Consider the following 21,414-nt stretch of genomic DNA (forward strand, 5'->3'; position numbering starts at 1 on the left):
CAGTCCTTATAAGAACTTTTGTGGAACAAGCAGGTTGTGTGTTAGTGATTAGCAGACTGTACGTCAGTCCCTATACCGCTGAAGGACTGCTGCAGTATAGGTGAGCGGTCAGCAGTGGTGCACGTCAACCCTATCTATTGTGGACCGATAGCGGTCCTTACAGAACAGCAGACTGTACCGCACTCAAGCCTATGTACCGTAGCACCCTATACCAAGTTACCAGTCCTTATAAGAACTTTTGTGGACCAAGCAGGTTGTGTATTAGTGTTTAGCAGACTGTACGTCAGTCCCTATACCGCTGAAGGACTGCTGCAGTATAGGGCAGCGGTCAGCAGTGGTGCACGTCAACCCTATCTATTGTGGACCGATAGCGGTCCTTACAGAACAGCAGACTGTACCGCACTCAAGCCTATGTACCGTAGCACCCTATACCAAGTTACCAGTCCTTATAAGAACTTTTGTGGAACAAGCAGGTTGTGTGTTAGTGATTAGCAGACTGTACGTCAGTCCCTATACCGCTGAAGGACTGCTGCAGTATAGGTGAGCGGTCAGCAGTGGTGCACGTCAACCCTATCTATTGTGGACCGATAGCGGTCCTTACAGAACAGCAGACTGTACCGCACTCAAGCCTATGTACCGTAGCACCCTATACCAAGTTACCAGTCCTTATAAGAACTTTTGTGGACCAAGCAGGTTGTGTATTAGTGTTTAGCAGACTGTACGTCAGTCCCTATACCGCTGAAGGACTGCTGCAGTATAGGGCAGCGGTCAGCAGTGGTGCACGTCAACCCTATCTATTGTGGACCGATAGCGGTCCTTACAGAACAGCAGACTGTACCGCACTCAAGCCTATGTACCGTAGCACCCTATACCAAGTTACCAGTCCTTATAAGAACTTTTGTGGACCAAGCAGGTTGTGTATTAGTGTTTAGCAGACTGTACGTCAGTCCCTATACCGCTGAAGGACTGCTGCAGTATAGGGCAGCGGTCAGCAGTGGTGCACGTCAACCCTATCTATTGTGGACCGATAGCGGTCCTTACAGAACAGCAGACTGTACCGCACTCAAGCCTATGTACCGTAGCACCCTATACCAAGTTACCAGTCCTTATAAGAACTTTTGTGGAACAAGCAGGTTGTGCGTTAGTGATTAGCAGACTGTACGTCAGTCCCTATACCGCTGAAGGACTGCTGCAGTATAGGGCAGCGGTCAGCAGTGGTGCACGTCAACCCTATCTATTGTGGACCGATAGCGGTCCTTACAGAACAGCAGACTGTACCGCACTCAAGCCTATGTACCGTAGCACCCTATACCAAGTTACCAGTCCTTATAAGAACTTTTGTGGAACAAGTGAGTTGTGAATGTTTAGCAGACTGCAGCAGAAGGGCAGCAGTCAAGTATAATATCCTTTCTATATTTGGAAGAAAGAATATTATACATGTACAAGCCTATTACTGTACCACTGATACCAGTCCTGAAAAGAACCTTTGTGGAACTAATAATAACAGCAAGTCTTTAAAATTACCCTCACTGCCTGACAACACTGCTTCCTTCCTGTCCCTATACAAATTGGCAAAAAAAGAGAACGATTAGTGGTTACTGGAACAGCTCTTTTGTGGACCTTGATAGTAACAGCTAATGATGATGATGATGATGATGATGATGAAAGACTAATCTGGCTGTCCCTGTAGCATACACCGTCCTTTCCCTTTCTCTAAACTAACAAAAGACACTCAGGCTGCTGCAAGAATCAGCAGCACAGCAAACCTATCAACACCTAACACCTATACCAGTCCTGAAAAGAACTTTTGTGTACCAAATAGCTAGTGGTTTATCTCTCCCTACTCCACACAGGAACCTGTCCCTATCGTAACAGAAGAAAGAATGTAAAATGGCCACCGGATCGGGTGTATTTATAGGTTAGGGGGAATGTACAAGTGTCCATGTGCTGTCATGTCTCAATTGGCTGTCCTGTATCACATGATAAACGTGTCACCAAAGGTTAAAGTTCTTGTATACATTAAACACGTAAGTCCGCCGCGGCGAACGACGGAAAAAGGCGTTCGAACGTGCAGACCGCGAATGTCGGAAATTCGCCGCGAAACGACCGCCGGGCGAAACGTTCGTCCATCACTAATGACTAATACATATGTGAAAAGAGCTTCAGCTACTCACCAGATATGGGTAAATATTAGCTTATATTGTATATTAGTCTAGTGAAAAAATTAAAGCCGCAATGGACAACACAAGGAGGAAGGGAGAATCTTCATAATTTGGACAAACAGCATGAAAACCCAGAAAGATGTTCTAATACTTACCTAGTCAAAAAAAAAATAAAAAAAAATCACCCACACTCCGAACAGCAGTGTTAAAAACAACCAGTGTGCATGTTCAATTTGTTAGTGCAGTTAAATCTGCTAATACGTCCAATAACCCCTGTTTTCCCCAGACCAACAATGCTGCTGTGCCCATACTACTTCATCAAGAGTGGGGGCACTCTAAAAAAAATAAAAATAAAAAAAAGGTGTGTAAAGCTGGCCATACACCTATAGATTATCTGCAGATTTTCTATGGTTAGATGGAAAGTGCAACAGATTTCTCCATGTTCGCTAAACTGTGTGGCTGGAGGAATCTCCCACTTTTTCCATCTAACCATAGAAAAATCTGCAGATAATATATAGATGTATGGCCAGCTTAACCCGAACCTGATTGGTTTTGGGTTTAATACTGCTTTAAGAGATGGAGGGGCAGAAAAAAAATAAAGGGAAGGATAAGTGGAGGGGTTAACACAGAGCACCTGGAAAAAGGTTCTTGTACAAAGTGGGTGCTCGACCTGTGGCCCTCCAGCTGTTGCAGAACAACTCCCATGTAGCTGACAATTACAAGCATGACGGGACTTGTAGTTTTGCAACAGCTGTAGGGCCACAGGTTGAATGCCCATGTTGTACAACAAACATTACATTTTTTTGGGTAGGTTGCCTACTGTGTTCATTTATGGTAATTAGGCTTTGTCTGGCCTCCCAGGTTAGAGGGAAGAGATTAAGACTGCCTTACATCCTTCCCTGCTTACTTTCACTTTTTTGGGGGCCTGGCCTCCTGTCCTGTGCGATTTAAAAAAAGGGAGAGGTTGGGATCCCAAGAGAGTGCGAGGTAGCAGGCTAAAGAACAGAAACCTTGCAGGACTTGAGACTTGTACTTCATCTATGGAGCACTGGTCTCTTGGAATACACTCAAGCTATATCGTGCCAGTCATGGACTTCACCAAGAAGACCTTTACCTATGCACGCTACTAAAAAGTTAAGTTAGGAAAAGGACATTTTGCTTTGTTATGTATGCCATGGTGAACTTTCAGTAAAAGTTATTTACCCACACAAAGCTTGGTCTGAAGTTACTCAAGGGGTGCATGTGGGGTCATGGTCAAAGGTCTGAGTCTTCAATAGCATACTAGGGATCTTGCAACATTACAAAAAAAAAAAAAAAAGTCAAGTTGCAACACTAAGATGATAAGGGAGTTCCCATGAGTAAACAGAAAGAAGAACTGCAACCAGTCGTTGGCGTGGTACCTGGTTAGGCATCATGTCCTCCAGCAGCGAGGAGGTCCAGTGTTATGGCTTCCTCCCTAGTGGTCCATCTCCATCAGTCACCAGGAGCGGATTGGCATTATGGAGATCTATAGCCTGATCACTAGGTATGAAGAGGCAAGAGAGTTAGGTTGAGCACATATGGAGGTACACGCTATGCGCTTAGCGGGACCAGATTCTGTTACGGGGAGAGAGGCAACAGAGGTACACCGACTGGTGAAGTGGGCATTGGCTCTGCAAGTCACTCCTAAAGCAACACATACACCTCTACAAGTGTGTAAGACAGGGGGGCGACATGGTATGGAGAAACTCTGCACATTACACTACACATGAGTGGGCACATCTCTGAGCTGGGGGACTGCACCAATGCTGGTTTTTGCATGACCTAGGCCTCTGCCTGGTCCCAGGAATTGGTGTGCGAGCCGTTGGGCAAGGTATGACCCCTACGCTAGAACAGGGGACCCTGTATATTGCCTGGCGTAGCCCAGAACCACCCACCCCAGGGTATGCCTTCTATGTAATCCACACTTGGCACCTTACAAAATCGATTGTTAAGCATGGAGGAAGTGTCACCCCCACCTACCCATCTTCAAGAGCTGAGAATGTATGCCCTCTAACCTAATTCTTTTTAAATAGGTGTAACAAAAAAAAAAAAAAAAAAAAAAAAAAGAAGAAAAGAATTTATAATATTGTCTTTTTTTTTTTTTTTTTTTTTTTTTAACTTGTCAGATTTCCATTAAAACTTCATCAAAATAACTTAATTGAGAGAGATACAGAGAAACAAAAACGGCAATAATTTTGTGCTCCCTTACAAACACACCATGAACATTTGCTGCCATTCCTTATACATTATGCTGAATCTACCAGACTAGAGAGACTTAACACTCTGGCTAAAACAAATATAGAAAAGGGCCAATGTCATACTTGGCTGAAAAAAAGTTCCGTTCAGTTTTGAAACCCGTCGTTTATACTTTCACCGAGTGGGGAAAGCATGCTATCCCAAAAAAATAAATAAAAAAAAAAAAAAAAAAAAAAAAAAAAAAAAAAAGGGAGGAGGGAGCACGATACTATATTTTAAAGTCCTATGAAACGTTACATTTCACTTGGCCAACGAATAAAGCAGACGAACATCATTTGGTAATTGACATACCTGCACTAATGAATGGTTTAACCTTAAAACAGTAAACTGCCTTCCGAGTTACAGTATATAGCTCCCATAAAAACGGTTACAAAGATCAAACATGCTGCATACAACAGTCATGCTAGTTCATTGCAGGTTTGAAGAATGAATGTTTCAGAAAAAAATAAAAAAAATTCCCCAAGAAAGAATTTGCACCAGTGATATTCTGATAAAGCCTCTAAACCGGAGCCCAAACCTTGTGTCCAGCACATTAGGAGCCCCCTAAATAGATACACTGCTCTAAAATGTAGAGATCAAGCCACTTTTCTGCCTCTTTGCGCAATTCACAGCTTCACTTTGCAAACCTATTTTATATTTGTCCAGCACTGTATTGAAATACCTAGGCACTGAAGAATACTTAATTGTACACCTCCCGATATGGCAGCCATGTAGGGGCTCAGCCCAAACCCAGACAGTGCAGCTGCTGTGTCCCAATTGATATGACTAGGACTCCCTTTACAGGGATGCATGGAACACCTTTGCATCCCTGGGTGGACAAACAGGGCCCTCACACAGGTGTACGCTTAGGTATGCCTGTGTGAACAAGGCCTTAGAATGTCATTGTGAACCAAAAAGGTCCATAAGCTGCAGATCATGAAGCAGACCCATGTGCATGAAGCGAGATGAATGGCAGCCTCAGTCCAGATTATAGCCAGGCCATACACACAACCCCCCCCCCCTCCCAACACGTTTCGCCATGCCCCTTGGAGCTTAACCATGGGAATCCCATGGCCTGCTGGCTGGAGGCCGGGCTTAGGATCAGTCATCTCACTTCGTGCACATGGGTCTGCTTCATGATGTGCAGCTTATGAACCATTTCCACCAAATGTCATTGTTATGGCGCTCTTTGTCCCCACTGAGAATATTTCCCCTCATTTATTTTTTACGATTGAAAGGAGGACTTTAAAAGTGATTGTAAACTTGCAAACCCCCCTCCCCCCCCCACCACACACTTAACAACTTGCAAGACAAAGACATAATGAGCCAGTATACATTCGCACACTAGCTCATTATGAAATACTTACCTTAGTAAGGAGCTGTTGCAGCGGTCCCCATACACTGCTGTGACCGGCAACATGTCACGCGGGCCTCGCACGCCCCCAGGAAGTCGCCAGTCATGGCAAAGCTACTGAGGAAACAGCACAAGCAATACAGTGAATATCTCCTAAATGGTGCAAGTTTAGGAGAGATTAATGCTACCTACAGGTAAGCCTGTAATGAGGTAAAAGTGGTAGTACAGCGTTTACAACCACTTTAATACTAATGGCATTAAGCTAACCAGATACAAATCGGAACATCAATTTGCCTATATTGTACTATATTACCCAAATACTTGCAATAGTAAATCTGCACTGTAGGGATTAGGAAATCAGAGAATAACTAGGAAGTGGCATCATAGAATATTGAAATATTCTTTTCTGAACACCTAATAAAATATCAGACATTGGGGAGGGGAGACATAAGTTATAGCGCTGCCTTCACAACTATAAGGGATATCACAGTAATGCAGAACAGTGCCTGCTGTACTGAGGAAATGCCGGCCTTGTGCAATTAAAGGGTTAAAACCAGGCTACATCAAATCAACTGATATACTTTTTATCCAGATGTAGTTTTTTTACATAAATGTGCAGTCTGGTTGTACAGAAGTTGATCTACCAATCGAGTTCTGTACAAACAAGACAAAAGGCAGAATGAGCTAGTATGCATCACATACTAACTCATTATGAAATACTTTAGATCAAAGCTTTTGCAACGGCCCTCATATACCACTGTGACATGTGCAGGCTCCAACGATGTGATTGGCTGGAACAGCGATGACGTCACTCCTGCACGTGCGAGCCACCAGTCACGGCTCCAGAAGAAATTGCACGAGCAAGCTGTTTCTTCAGTGGGCATGTGCGAATGACTTTGGCACATGTCGATACGTGAATATCTCCTGAACGGTGCAAGTTTAGGAGATATTCATGGTACCTACAGGTAAGCCTTGTTATAGGCTTACCTGTAGGTAAACGAGGTAGTACAGGGTTTACAACTTAAAGAGGAGTGGCACCTTTTAAAAATTTTTTTATTATATATATATATATATATATATATATATATATATAATAAAATTAACTTTTTCTTTATACATGATTGCTATGACATGGGGTAATAGCCCCCCCCCCCCATGTGATAGCACTGGGCAGGTGACAGGTACTACTTTTTTTGGAGACCCCAGATGTCTCCCCTGCGCTTCACACCATCTAACCAAGCACATATTGGCTTGGTTAGATGTGTCCCCTGGCCAAAAAATGGTGGATCTGAGATGGGAAGTGACAGTCATGATAGCTTCTAGCCTCATTGTTCACATGTGAGATCAAGGCATAGATTTGAAGCCCCCCAAAGCTGCAGGTTGTGGTCCCAGGTGGGGGTGATCTCCGGCTCTGTGAAAGTAATCTGCAGCTAGAGAGCTTTGAATGGCTGTTAGGCTTTAAGGTAAACGCAATGGACCAAACATCTCCGCAGGCAGGACATACCCTTTCTTTCACTCCACTATAAATCAGTTTAGTGGCAGGAGCTAAGGAAATTACCTGCCATTTTCAAGGATGAGCGGCATATGACAGAACTGGGCCAATCAGAACCAAGCATTGGCAGAGATTTCCCCATCATCGTGTAAGTCTTTAGAGTGCCGGGACCTCCATTTTCACACACATGATACAGAGGCTGAACACACACACACACACACACACACACACACGTGAACATTCCCTTCAATTATCCAGTCACATGCAGATGAAATAAAAGTAAACAGGGACTTATTTTATTTTCATATCACTGAATAATTGAAGTAATTCTTCTCACAATTTATGGTGTGAATTTTCTAAAATGCTTTAGTAGATCAGCCTCATTGTGTTCCTTCTCTCTATTGTACAAGACGGAAGATTGGGTTCACTTGTAGGAAGACTCTCCAACAAGCTGCAATTATGAGTGTCACATTGTGCAAGTACTTACCACCCCCCAGGAAGAATTGCTTGAGCAAAGGTAATGCTCACAATCAGGGGTATCACCACAGCTCCCAACTGTCCCCGATTTGGAATAAAGTCCCTCATTTTGGTCTGATCAATATAAAATGCACGCTTATCTTTCACATAGTGTTTCCCAGTGCTAAACCTTTTATCCAATTTCTAAATTGCTGCATCTGAAAATTTCAAAAGCCAGTATAAAAAAGGAATAGTAGCAAGCAAAAAAATAAAAAAAAATTATTAATAATTTACTTTTTTCTGTAGAAGTTTTCCTTTAAGGGGGTGTAGCGGGGATGTCCTGTGCCTACATACTTTTGTTTATAGGTGGCCCTTGTTCCCATCTCAAAAGTTGGGAGGTGCTTTCAACAGCCGATTCCGATTTTTCGTACAACAAAAGCTGGATGTACAGACTATAAAATTTGTCGGAGGTGAACACAACGTCTGATTTTTGTTTAATTAGTACAGTAGGAGTATCCTCTTCACTTTTGGACACAAGACTAGCATGGGGAAAAAATAAAAAATAAAAAAACACCCCACACAAAACACACACACACACACACACACACACACACACACACACACGAATGTTCGTCTGAAAAGCTGATCATGTGTATGAGGCTTTAGAAAAAAAACTAAACCAGCCATCTCAAGAATTGGTAAGCTGCAATACAATAAATGTTTGCTTTTTAATTTAATATCACTTTAGACAATAACTGAATCAGCTGGAGATCTGAATTACTAACATTAAATGCCACAATCTTTTCTTATTGTTTAATTGTAAGAGATTTAGTGCAGGGTCACTACACACAGCCTTAAAATGCAACAATTCCACGAGGAGATCATGTAAAAGCTTGTAGGGATTACTTTGCTCTAGATTTTACAACATCACTACCTACCATAGAGAACATCAGTAAGGCTGACCATACATTATACAATTTTCCAAAACCATATAATAAAAAGGTCCAACCTAAACACACTTTCAGCTTGTATGTAATCAGGCAGGCCCTTGCACTATGTAGTTGAAGGCAAATCTAAAAAGGAAAACTGAATAAGATTTTTATTTTTTTTATGAAAGTACAGCCAGCTTTAAATTGGCTCAGTAAACCTTTAGTGCCGGTTCACACTTGTGTGATGGCAGACATCATTCGCATTACATGCAATGTCTGTGCGGTGTGGTGTGGTATCAGCCATACAGATGGTATGGCTGATATCACACCGTATTCAGTCCAAACACACACAGGACCCTTTTTTCTGTTCGGACCAGAATCGGATCGCATGTGTGTTCACAAATATGATACGCAAGCTGAAATGGGGGTGTCGTTTAACATATGACACTCCCCAGCCGTTTGCATATGGCAGTGTGAACAGCCGCGCGTGTCGGGTGCGGTGCGGGAACCCGCAGTGGATTCGGAGGTTTATCGCATCACACAAGTGTGAACCGGTACTTATAGGCATTACAGCCTGCTTAAAATAAAAAGTGCAATTTATATAACAAATCTTTCACACAGCCTCGGTTTACAACCAAATGACATTTATTGAGCACCCCCTCCCACGGAGAGATTTCTATACAATTCAGCTTACCATTAATAAAATAACATCATGATAGATAAAAAGGTCGAAGGTTCAATTCGCATGTTGCTTTTGAGCTAAATAGCATTTCTCATCACTTACCGGTATATGCCCATTGTCCTGCAAATAAAAGTAAAAAAAAAAGAATTATCACAGATCATCAGGTATCAGAGAAACTCAGATCCTAGCTGTATTCAGTGATTAGCATTATTAGATCTAGTTATTGCTGAATATATATTTCATTTTTTATAAAAAAAAAAAATAATAAAAATAAAAAACAAAAACCCTAATAAGCACTTTGAGGTTCAGGATAGCTGTACTAAGCATTTTCATCTTTCATAGGGATCCTTAGAAGTTCAATACATCCATGCATATTTCATTCAAACAAATATGTCTTTGAACAAGGACAGGTAAAATCAGACATTGGGAATTCTGGTGACATTTGTCATGTAAAAGGTCTTACCATCAGAGGCTGCCTGTGGAGCAGATAGGGTCAGCAAGCAGAGGATGAATCTGTACATCATTGAGTTTCAGTAACAGGACAGGAGCACTGATTCACCTCTATTCCCCTAGCCCTGTCCTCTCTCCCAGCCCATACACAATCAGCTCTCAGTTACATACAACTGTCTAGCTCAGCCCAAACTTCTTCCTTCACCAATAACCTGTAACCTGGCTCACACTCCAACCCCTCCTCTTTCTACCTGCTCTGCATCCCAAAGAATGATTACACCTGAGCTGTTGAGAGAACCTTTAGGTTTCTATTTAACATCACGACTAGAAACCATGCTGTTATTAATGGATTGCCACTGTAAACACAAAGCTAATTGTTGTACACATACCAAAACAGTAAAAAGTACATATATCACATATATAGAAGTCATTTGACAAATGGATCTGCCTATGTATTGTGGTCACCTTGTGATTTTTCTTTATTCAATGCAGAAAGATGTGTAACTAAATCTGTCAACAATCATAAATTCTATATGTGGATTGCCAGCTTTATACTAGTTGCATGAGAATTATCTGACACTAAAAAGTGGACTTAATGTCCTACATATTTTTTCGCAATAAATACATGCATAAGTAATGCAGTAAAGTAAAACACGGATATTTATTAAGAAATCTCAGTACTTGACGATTCCTTCATCTTGCTTCCCCTCTAAAAGCTCCAAGCCCTGTTTGATCAAGTAACATCCTGGGCAAGGATGAGCTCAGGCGTGTTCGCATTCTCCACGTGCAGCGCTCGCCAGGAAGTCGGCGCAGCACTGCACTAATCACAGGCAGTGAGACATTGTCCCAATGTGCGGTTGCAGAGATCGGGCAATGTCTCACTGCCTGTGATTAGCGCAGTGCTGCGCCGACTTCCTGGCGGGCTTTGCACGTGAAGCATGGGAACACGCCTGAGCTCATCCCTAAGGCTGGATTCACATCTATGTAGTTTTAGTGCTTTTTGCCTCTTGCAGATTTGCACTACAGATCATGTTCCATAGGAAACAAAGTTAAATGGACTGTAGTCCAAACGTGCAAAATGCAAAAAGCACTAAAATGCATAGGTGTGAATCAGGCCTAATCCTGGGTAATCACTATATGTGGATTTAGGCTGGCCATTAATGAAGAGCTCAGGTGTGTGCGCAACTCCACATGCCCGTGCCCGCCAGGAAGCTGACACTCCACAGTGCTAATCACAGGCAGTGAGACATTTCCCGATCCTCGACTGCACAGATCAGGAAATGTGTCACTACCTGTTATTAGCGCTGCAGACATGCCTGAGCTCATCCTTAATGACCATACACATATCTTTTTTTTGATTTGTTTTTTTAATTAGCCATTGGACTGATCGAAAAAAATTGAACAGATTCCCCCATCCACATAATTGAGGTGGGTTGGGGAATCCTTCCAGCTGTGTCACTGTATTCTGACAGCGGGACTCCCCCATTGTCAGAATACACTGATCAGCACTGAAGTTGATTGGCTGCAGTGCTGATTAAGTATCCATTCACACTTGTCTGACGCCAAAGTTGCACCGGCTTTACAGTGCAACTTTGGATGAGTGCAACTTGGATAGGACTTTGGCTTTGACGAGTGACAATGAACAACTGTTGCATTGTCTAACATTCAGGGACAACTTTCATGCAATTTTTGAGGGTTATCATTGAAGTCTATGGCCCTCAAGTTGCATGAAAGTCAGACCAAAGTAGTGCATGAACTACTTTCAAGTTGCTGCAACTTTAAGTTGCACACATATGAATGGGTATCATTGGAAAACACAGGGAATGACTTGTCATGCAACTTAGATGACATGACAAGTGGCACAAGTGTGAATGGAGCCTAAGGCTACAGTACATTCACACTGATCCGACACGAAATTCGTACGACTTCCGATCCGACTTTACCCTACGACTTCATGTCCGACTTTCATGTGACTTCAATAAACGGGATCTGACTTTGTTCCAACCATACCAGGCCCTTTGGTCTGGTATGAATTTTAAGGGTAAAAAAAAAGGAAGAAGCAATTGTCCCCATTAACATGGGGGCAAGATGCTTTTGAGTGGGGGGCACAGAGCCCCCCCTGCCCCAACCCATCCTATGTTGAGAGCATGTGGCTTGGCATGGTCCAGGACGGGGGGCCGCTCACCTGTCTCCCCCTTTCCTGACCTGCTTGGCTACATGCTCGGATAAGGGTCTGGTAAAAAATTGGGGGGGGGGGCACACCATTTTTGACATGGGGTTTCCCCTCAAAATCCATATCAGACCAATGGGTCTGATATAGTCTTGGGGGGATCCCACTCCGTTTTTTGTTTTTTTTCAATTTTGGTGTGCGGTTACCCCTCAAGATCCTCAAAGCACAAGTCACATGTCACAAGTCAGATCAGTTAAGATGATGATTCCGACTTCCATTAAAATCAATGCGCTGAAATTATGCTCAAGTTGGACCAAAGTAGTGCAGGAACCTTTTTCAAAGTTGGACAGACACAAGTCAGACCAGGATATATGGATACCTGACATCCATTGAACTCCAGCTCAGGCCCTGTTCTGGCCCCTTTCAAAATATTCTCCCGGTTCCTAAAGTGCAGGATCTTTGCAATCATGGGTCTGGGGACAGCACCGGCGGTGCTCTACCCGGAACACGGTGTGCTCTTTCAATGGCAAACATATTAGTGAAGGGGCCATATGTTCTTTAAGCCATCCTTCCAAAAACTCCTCAGGGTGTTTCCCCTCTGCTCCCTCAGGGAATCCCGCTAGCCTTATATTGTTTCTTCTCATTCGGTCTTCCATGTCGGCCATCTTTAGAGTGTGCTCAGAGAGGGTTTTTTGTGCCACATGTACAGTTGTTGCCATAGGCCTAATAGTGTCTTCCAGACTTGCAATGCGATGATCAGAGGCCTGTGTTTTCTCTCTCATCTTTTGCATGTCGTTTTTAATAAAAGAAAATTCCAGCTGCAGATGCCCAAAATGATCAATCAGTTTATTTTGGCATCCCTGTATAGCTGCCATAATCTGTGTCAGGGATGGCTCTTCTCCCTCCTCCACCTCCTTGCCCATTCTGTGTATATGGGCATCCAATCTATCCAGGGAGCTTCCCCTGCCTTTGCAGGTTCAGGACTCACCCAATGTGGCAGTGGGAATGCCGGTCAAGCAGGATCCTCAGGCCTTTGCAGCGGCGGCCAATCCTCCTCCTCCTCCTCCCACCGGTGCCATCTTGGGACCCCGAGGCGAATCGGGCCAGCCGCTCTCCTGACGTTTTCAGCCAGGGTGGCCCATATTTAACCATCCCCGAATGAGCTCGGGGGGATCCAGAACACATACCTCAGCAGTCAATCAACCGGTCAATTTCAGAGCGATTTGCTCACAGGATCTTGGCAGTATCTCAAACCTGCAGGGAGAGCTCCTTCTCCAGCTGCGTTACATGCTGCACGCTAGCGCGACCCCACCGCTCTTGAATTTGATGTAGGTTGATGCAGGTTTCCGTTACATCAGAGGGGGGCCGGGTCACCCATACGTCATTGGGGAACCCCTGGCTTCCCTCACTAGCGTCAGAGGGGGCGGGTCAGGTGACAAGTGGCCCCGCCCTCCTAATATAAGAAACGTCAGGCGCTGGGATCCCCGCAGTGTCTCCTCAGTGGAGACAGAAGATGGATGCATGGATGGACTGCGCTGGACTGAAAATCATCCGTCGCTTGATCAGATCAGCCATCGCTGGACCCCGAAGAGATGATCATCCTTCGTTGGATTACCACCACTGGAATCTTTTTTTTTTATTTTTTTATTTTTAATAAAGGAATTTTTCAAAAGTGTGTTTGTCTTATTTAACCATTTTTTACACTTTCTTTGTGAAATGGTAGGTACACCCTTACCATTTCAAACAGGGGGGGCTGGGATCTGGGGGTCCCCTTGTTAAAGGGAGCGTCCAGATTCTGATAAGCCCCCCGCCCGCAGACCCCCACAACCACCGGCCAGGGTTGTGGGGATGAGGCCCTTGTCCCCATCAACATGAGGACATGGTGCTTTGAGGGGTCACAGACCCCCAAAGCATCCTCCCAATGTTGAGGGCATGTGGCCTGGTACGGTTCAGGGGGGGCGTCTCTCGTCCCCCCCTCTTTTCCTGTGGCCTGCCAGGTTGCGTGCTTGGATAAAGGGTCTGGTATGGATTTTTAGGGGGACCCCGCGTCAATTTTTTTTTAATTTGACGCAGGGTTCCCCTTAATATCCTTACCAGACCTGAAGGGCCTGGCAATTGAATTTAGGGGAACCCCACACTTTTTTTTTTTATCAATGAATGAATTGTCGGCTCCCGTAATACAGAGCACACTCATTGAGTGTTCTCTGTATTACGGGAGCCGACAATTCATTATAGCCGCGAGTGATTTTTAAAAGACTTTTTTTCCTGCAGAAATGACACTTTGTGCAGGGACAGTTCTAAGCACAGGAAACATGCGCCCCTTCACAGGCATACTATAGACACCCCCCAGGTATGAAATTTAAAGGAATATTACACTTTTATTGTTTCACTTTAATCATTATTAAAATCACTGCTCCTGAAAAAACTGCAGTTTTTTTAAACTTTTTTTGCATTGATCCATGTCCCCTGGGGCAGGACCCAGGTCCCCAAACACTTTTTAGGACAGTAACTTGCATATTAGCCTTTAAAATTAGCAGATTTTGAACATTCGAGTCCCATAGACTTTAATAGGGTTCTAAAGTTCACACAAAGTTTAGGTCTGTTCGCAGGTTCTGGTGCGAACCAACAGGGGGGTGTTCGGCTCATCCTTACTCTGCATTCAGATCTGTAATTTGTATGGATCTGGACGCAGCAATGTTGTATTCTATGTTCATCACATTATTTGGTCAGTGATGTTACCCCGGATTCCCAGATGGTTTGTTGACAGTAGTTGACCAGGAATCTATCATTTGCAACAAAAGATCATTGTGTGCGGAAGGTCATTGTGTTGGCGGGTCAGACTCAATGGATTGGATTGATGTAGATCCTTCGTAACAAGGGGTACTACCTAGCTCATATCCATTCACCTGGGAAGGGGGACGAATATCTGGGAGCCCCTTTATTTCAAAGAGGGCTTCAAGATTCTTATAAGCCCCCACCCCCTCAGACCCCAACATCCTTTCTGGGGCACGATGTGCCCCCCCCCCAACATGTCCCTGCCATGGTGACAATGTGCCTTCACGAGAAAGAAGGCTTTGTTGCAAGGTATGCTACCACTGTTGAAGGAAAGTGGCCTGATATGGTTCAGGAGGAAGAGGAGGGGTGCATGCTCACTAACCCCCTTTCCTTGCCACTTAGGCTGTGTACCTGGATAACTACCCCATTGGATCCTACCCCACGCTTTTATTTGTCAACAAATTCTTTATGTCAATGATCTGTCTCCTAAAGGGATGTAAAAGTCTGAGGGGAAATTTGTAAGCCTCCTTTAGTATAAGAGGGCACCCAGATACCCCCCTCAGGTGAATGAGTAAGGGTTACATAGTACCCCTTGTTCTCTGTCACAAAAAAATGGAAATAGTAAATAAAAACACTCTAAGCCCTTGTACACACGGTCGGAGATTCAGACGGAATGTGTCCTATCGGACCGTTTTGTCAGATATTCCGACTGTGTGTGGTCTCCATCGGACTGTTTCCGTCGTAATATCCAACAGACAAACTTTTCCAACTTGCCGGTAAAATTTTCCGACAAAATGCATCGATCGGACATACTCCGATCATGTGTAGCCTACTCCTACGGACAAAGTGCCACGCATGCTCAGATCAAATTCCTAGACCAAAGCTATTGGCTACTAGCCTGAACGTAGTCCTGTCGTAACAAAATAACGTCATCACGTTATGTACAATCGGATTTTCCGACAACTTTGTCCGACCGTGTGTATGCAACAGTTTTGGACAAAATCCGTCGGACAAAATCCAACGGATTTGGTTGTCAGAATGTCCGACCGTGTGTACAAGGGCTAACATTTAAAAAAGTAATTTATAAAAAATAAAAAAAATCCAACAAAAATCTTGTCATCAAGCGATGAATGTAAACATAAGGACCAGGGATTCTGGGTGATATGATTGACCCAATATGGTCAAGACTATATTGTGTCAATTACATCACCCAGGATTCACGGCCCGTATGTTCACAAGCTCATTTAGCTGTTCTAGTGCTACCTTCCCCAAAATGACAGATTCCCCTATTTTTTGACCATCATTAACCACTTGCTTACTGGGTACCTAAACCCCACTCCTGCCCAGACCAATTTTCAGCTTTTAGTGCTGTCACTCTTTGAACGACAATTGCGCGGTCATACAACACTGTATCCAAATGACATTTTTAGAATTTTTTTCCCCACAAATAGAGCTTTCTTTTGGTGGTATTTGATCATCTCTGGGTTTTTTATTTAGTTAAAAAAAATTTTAAAACACTGATTTAAAAAAACAAAATACAAAACTGTTTTATATTTTGTTAATAAATTTTGCAAACAGGTAATTGTTCTCCTTCATTGATGTACGCTGATGAGGCTGCACTGATGGGCACTGATGGACACTAATAGGTAGACCTGGTGAGCACTGATGGGTGGCACTGAAGGGCACTAATAGGTGACACTGATAGCTGGCACTGATGGGTCGCAGTGATGGGCACTGGTAGGTGACACTGATAGGCATCACTGCTAGATGGCACTAATGAGGCACTGATTGGCACCACTGGTGGGCACTGATAGGTGCACTCATGGGCATTGATAGGTGGCACTGATTGCTGGCACTTATGCACTGGTGAACACTGATTCATGGCACTGTGTGGGCACTTGGAGGCCAAACTGGTGGGCACAGATGAGGCGGCTTCGCCTCTTCCTCTTCAGGACTGATGTCCCTTGCACAGAAGCCAGTGATCCGCTTTTTTCTCTCCTCATGCTGTCAGCGTGAGGGAAAAAAATGATTATCAATCTTCTGTTTATATCATGTGATCAGCTTTCATTGGCTGACAGCTGATCACATGGCAAGGGGCCGGGATTGGATACTCCGATCTGTGATCACCCAAGTCTCATTGACTCAGTGATCACAGCACGTGACGCACGCGGAGAGCGTGCAAAGGGGAGGATTTCTATTGACAGCCTCCCGGCAAAGTAGATCCACTCTGTAGACATCAGTCAGCTATAGCGCGGATCTGAAGGGGTTAAGTAGCCAGGGATCTGTCATTCAGTGGCAATGCTAAAGAGAGATCTCTGGCTGCTGTTTGCAACCAAAAAAAAAATAATTTCACTTTTAAAGGAGTACATAATACTGCTGCACAACTTCCTATGCAGGTTTCAGGTTTCCCCAAAGCATGTTGTTTAAAGGAAAGGTGGATGCAACATCGATCCAATTCTGCATCTATTCCCTGCCAAATTTGCAGTGAGAACAGACTGATCAAACATCACTGATCATTCAGTTTTCCCCCTCTACTCTGAGCAGAGAGCCATGACTGTCAGTCACTGACTCTCTGCTCTCCCCTCTAGCGCTCAGGTGGTGGGAGGGGTTGGTTAAAAAATACGATTTGGCTCTGCATTATACAGTATTTGGGTATAGTTTTTCCTGTGTTGGCCAATCCTCCTGTTAAACAAACTTTGCCCAATTCGCTCATCCCTACCCAGGAGTTGTCACTAACCGAGGGTCCTGATCTGATTTGATCTGTCTGAAAGGTGCAGTGCCATTAGTCTAACATATCATATTTGTACTGGCCTGGAGGAAAAAATGTCCCCTTGCCTGCCAGTCCAGTTCTCTGCTGGTGTACATATGTTTTCCTATACACATCACCTTGCTAGCTGCAAACAAATGACAATATTACAACAGTACAAAAGTGCACTGATCTCAAGAGGAAGGAGTCTGTAGCATTTAGAGTTTACACAGGGCTAATGGCCTACACCCTGTGCCTAGCAATTAAGAACTCTGTCATCGTTCAGTTGTAAGAATGAGTGAAGGAGGGAGATTGTCATATCAAGAAAATCTATTCTTTTACTCAGAAGCAACTTACAGGCATTAAAGGACATTTGGCTGTCCATGCATAAACAAGCTGTTTAACAATATTTCACATGAAAGGCTGCAGATTGCCACCCCTCGTTTCACATAGGGGTTGCCACTCTCCTTTAGAGGTTTAGATATTCAGACCTTCCAGAAGTGAATAACAGTTCCACTTTGTTCAAACTTAAAGCATGTAGCATTTTAGATGACCTATGTCATTTCTGACTACTTTGTTACAAAAATGCCTGATTCGAAATGTGGTTAAGGAGTCCAGCGGAGACGAGAGCATGGTCTTGATCCACATTCGGTCAAGGCAGTCCTGAGTCTAGATAAAATGTATAGTTCCACCCTTGCTTGCCTCCTGGAAAAATCTGGGTGCCATATCTCTGGGCAGAGGGGCTAAAGAACAGGAGAGATCTTCAAGACCAGAAAGGTCCTACGCACAAAGTTCTTTAACCTTGGCTAAGGTGTAACTGCGAAGTTTGAAGTGTGAGGAATTAACTAAATATAATCATTAATTATAGTTTTAATGACATTTGGATATCAGTGTTGCCTAGTAGAATTCATTGTATGCATTAAAAAATTGTTGAAAAAAAAATTGAATGTATCTTATTATTCTTTCTTCTTATTCAATATGGCTTTTCATGTAAGAAACGTCCGTAGAATCCCCATAAAGTCTGTTTCCATCTATGAAGGTGGAAGAATATGGTAAATATAACATTACAAGTATATGATAACAGCACAATTATTCCTGAAACTGGGTCCAGACAGTGAGCTAAAAAAGCTGAAGGGGGGTACCTATATTTCTGCACCAATGGAAGAGACCAAAGACTTTCTATTGTAGCACATACCTGTTGTCGATGTCTTCTTCTTAAGCATATGGAATTCTGATCCAAAGTGATTACAGGTGCCAACTGATGGTCAATTCTGCTATGGCATTGTCTGGACACAAGTAGTTATACAAAATAGCTGCCCCAAGGATGTACCTTGTATGGCATTGTAAGATTAATATAAACACTCAAACTTAGTTTAAACCTCTAACTATTGACAAGAGCATGTATAGTATAAATCTCTTGCTGATATATGATTTTTTAATGTACTTTAGACACTTCCTGATTTTGATGCCTTTTTTATACCTGCATGTGCTATAAAACGTTGCATTACACATACCTTTGGACCAAAAAAAAATAACAAAATAATAATAATCAACCTGTTGGAATGTAAATGTTCATCTTATTCCCACTAAAAATTATTTAGATGCAAATTTTGAATATTAGAGCTTGTATGGACTGGACTGTTTAAAAACATTATATCATACATTACATTAACTATTAGCAGAACTATTAACTTAACCAGTAACTTTATTACCAGCTTTTCACACTTGTAGAATTTAGAACATTTCCTGTACTGTTACAGGTACAGGACTGTTTATCTATTTATTTTTACAAAACCATTTAAAAAATGTGTAGTTCTCCATGACAGCTAACCACCTGGCATAACAGAAATCTATGCTGGTGTTCAAGCCTTATGCAGGCCATACACGGTCGAATTTCCAACAAATTTTCTTTTCAAAATCAGAAAATTCGTTTTTTTTGTGATCCCATGATGCCACCATTGATTTTCGAAATTCGGCCGACCAAGCCTTCAATTTCACCTCATGTTGCTACAGAAAAGAATTTTCTTGGCTGGGAATCTTCTTTTCTCTCTGTAAATTTTCTTTTATCTCCGTACATTTTCTTTTATCTCCGTACATTTTTTTTTCTTATTATGTTTCTCGCACGATTCTCCCATCATTGATTAGAAAATCGTTTGTTTTTCTAAAAATTTCCAACATGTCCGATTCCTCAAATGTTATTTCCGCACGAAAATCGGCTGTTGCTGCAACCAACTAATGGTGCGAAATTCATACGAAAATTCTTAGATACGATTTTCGAAAGAAAATTCTTTCGAAATTCGAACCGTGTATGGCCGGCATAAGGGAGATCAACATTTGGCTCCTTGCCTGTATAATTGCACCCTGTATGCCCTCTGATACAAGGAAGTTTCTTAAGAAAACGTAAAAAAAAGTAAAACCTATAGAGTTACTAAACCTAAAAACATTTTTTACCATAATGCATTGTAAGGTAAAAAAAGTTTTCAGTTTCTCTGTGTCCCCCTCCCCTGTGTGAAGGGGAAGAGAGGAGAGAAGAGATCAGCGCTGTGCACGGCTGCATCTAGCACCCCTTCTTTTCCTCTTTACACACCATTCGAGCAGCAGCAGAAACCATTGGCTCTTGTTGCTGTCAATCATATAAAGTGAAGAGGGAGTGTGGGGTGGGCCTAAGTTCCGCTGTGTACGCCTATGGAGCACGGCTCCATAGAGACACAGGTCAGGAGCATGGGGATTACGCTCTCTTTAAAGCCAGTGGCTGGCTATGGTAGTCACTCAAAAGAAGAGGAGGAGCCAAGATCACCACAGGGGACCATAGAAGAGGAGGATCAGGGGCTACTCTGTGCAATATCACTGCACAGAGCAGGTAAGTATAACACATTTGTTATTTATTTATTTATTTTTTAACTGACTTTAGTAACACTTAAGAGGAGGTTGTCTAGTTTTTTCCGTATCTGCTAATAACATTTGTACACTGATAAAAGAGTCTTTTAGGCATCACATACCATAAGAAAGTACATTACAAAGGGGTAAAAAGCCTTAATAGAAGTCCATACACCCCTTTTTTGTTCACCACTTTGTTAAAAGTTTAAAAGTAAACCAAGGAGGCATTTTGGTTCTTGGCAGGTGCTGGAGACTTGATCACTTGTAAGAACATTTTCTTATTTCTGTGGGTGGATGGGAACTCTACAATGGTTCTGCATACCTGTTGCAGGGATTTATAGGTGGTCCCACACTCCCTGCTTGATTTATTCTTTATTTTATAGAAATATAAGGACAAGTGAGAACGTACTGTAGAAAAATGGATGTGAACACCCAAAACTCCAAGATAGGACAGAACAGAGCCAGGAACCAAGAGTCAGGAAAACATTTTGATCCTGAAGTCCACAAAGATACAAGATATTCACTGATGACTTAGCCCGCTATACTTCACAGCTTAAACAAATAATTTGTGTGGACTGATCCAAATGATTTTCTCCATACCTGCATTTGGAAGTTTAGCTCTAGTATGACTAATTCTAACAGAACTGGACTGTGGGATTCTGAGAGAGTCTGATAGGTTAGTTTCATACCAAAATTCTTTCATTCTGTTGGTTTATTCATTCAACATTGTTATTGTTGAGGTTACAGAGAACCTATATATTTTTTACTCTTTTTGGTTTTACGTAAATGACCAAAAGTTTGCCATTGTAAGCAACTCTGTCAGGAGGTAAATTGTTTGCCTCAACTCTCTAAATGAAATATTTGCTGGACAGCTTGGTCTGTTAAAGAAAATGGAAAAATAACAAACTTACTGGCCAGATAAAATGAAGAAAATGAAGGAAAAAATACTTTAAAAAAGACTAATGCAGCCACCAAATGTAGGAATTTAAAGCGGGAGCTCCGCCGTTTTTTTTTTTTTAAAGTCAGCGGCTACAAATACTGCAGTGCGCCCGCGATGTCGGCACC

The 21,414-nt window shown here is 42.8% G+C and overlaps 1 protein-coding gene across 1 annotated transcript in view; it reads right to left on the bottom strand.

Annotated features, from left to right (window-relative positions):
• CA12 (carbonic anhydrase 12) overlaps positions 1-10,049 on the bottom strand; it is a 32,938-nt gene extending 22,889 nt beyond the window's left edge. Inside the window, exons 1-2 of the mRNA XM_077472331.1 lie at positions 9,795-10,049; positions 9,434-9,451 (exon numbers count right to left, since the gene is read on the bottom strand). Of these exons, the coding sequence (XP_077328457.1) occupies positions 9,434-9,451; positions 9,795-9,855 (79 nt within the window). The 5' untranslated portion in view covers positions 9,856-10,049. The remainder of the gene's footprint in view (positions 1-9,433; positions 9,452-9,794) is intronic.
• Positions 10,050-21,414: the final 11,365 nt, after the last annotated feature.

Source organism: Lithobates pipiens, unplaced genomic scaffold (assembly GCF_037356315.1).
Source record: "Lithobates pipiens isolate NorthernLeopardFrog02 unplaced genomic scaffold, aLitPip1_a1.2 Scaffold_8, whole genome shotgun sequence".
Lineage (NCBI taxonomy): Eukaryota > Metazoa > Chordata > Amphibia > Anura > Ranidae > Lithobates > Lithobates pipiens.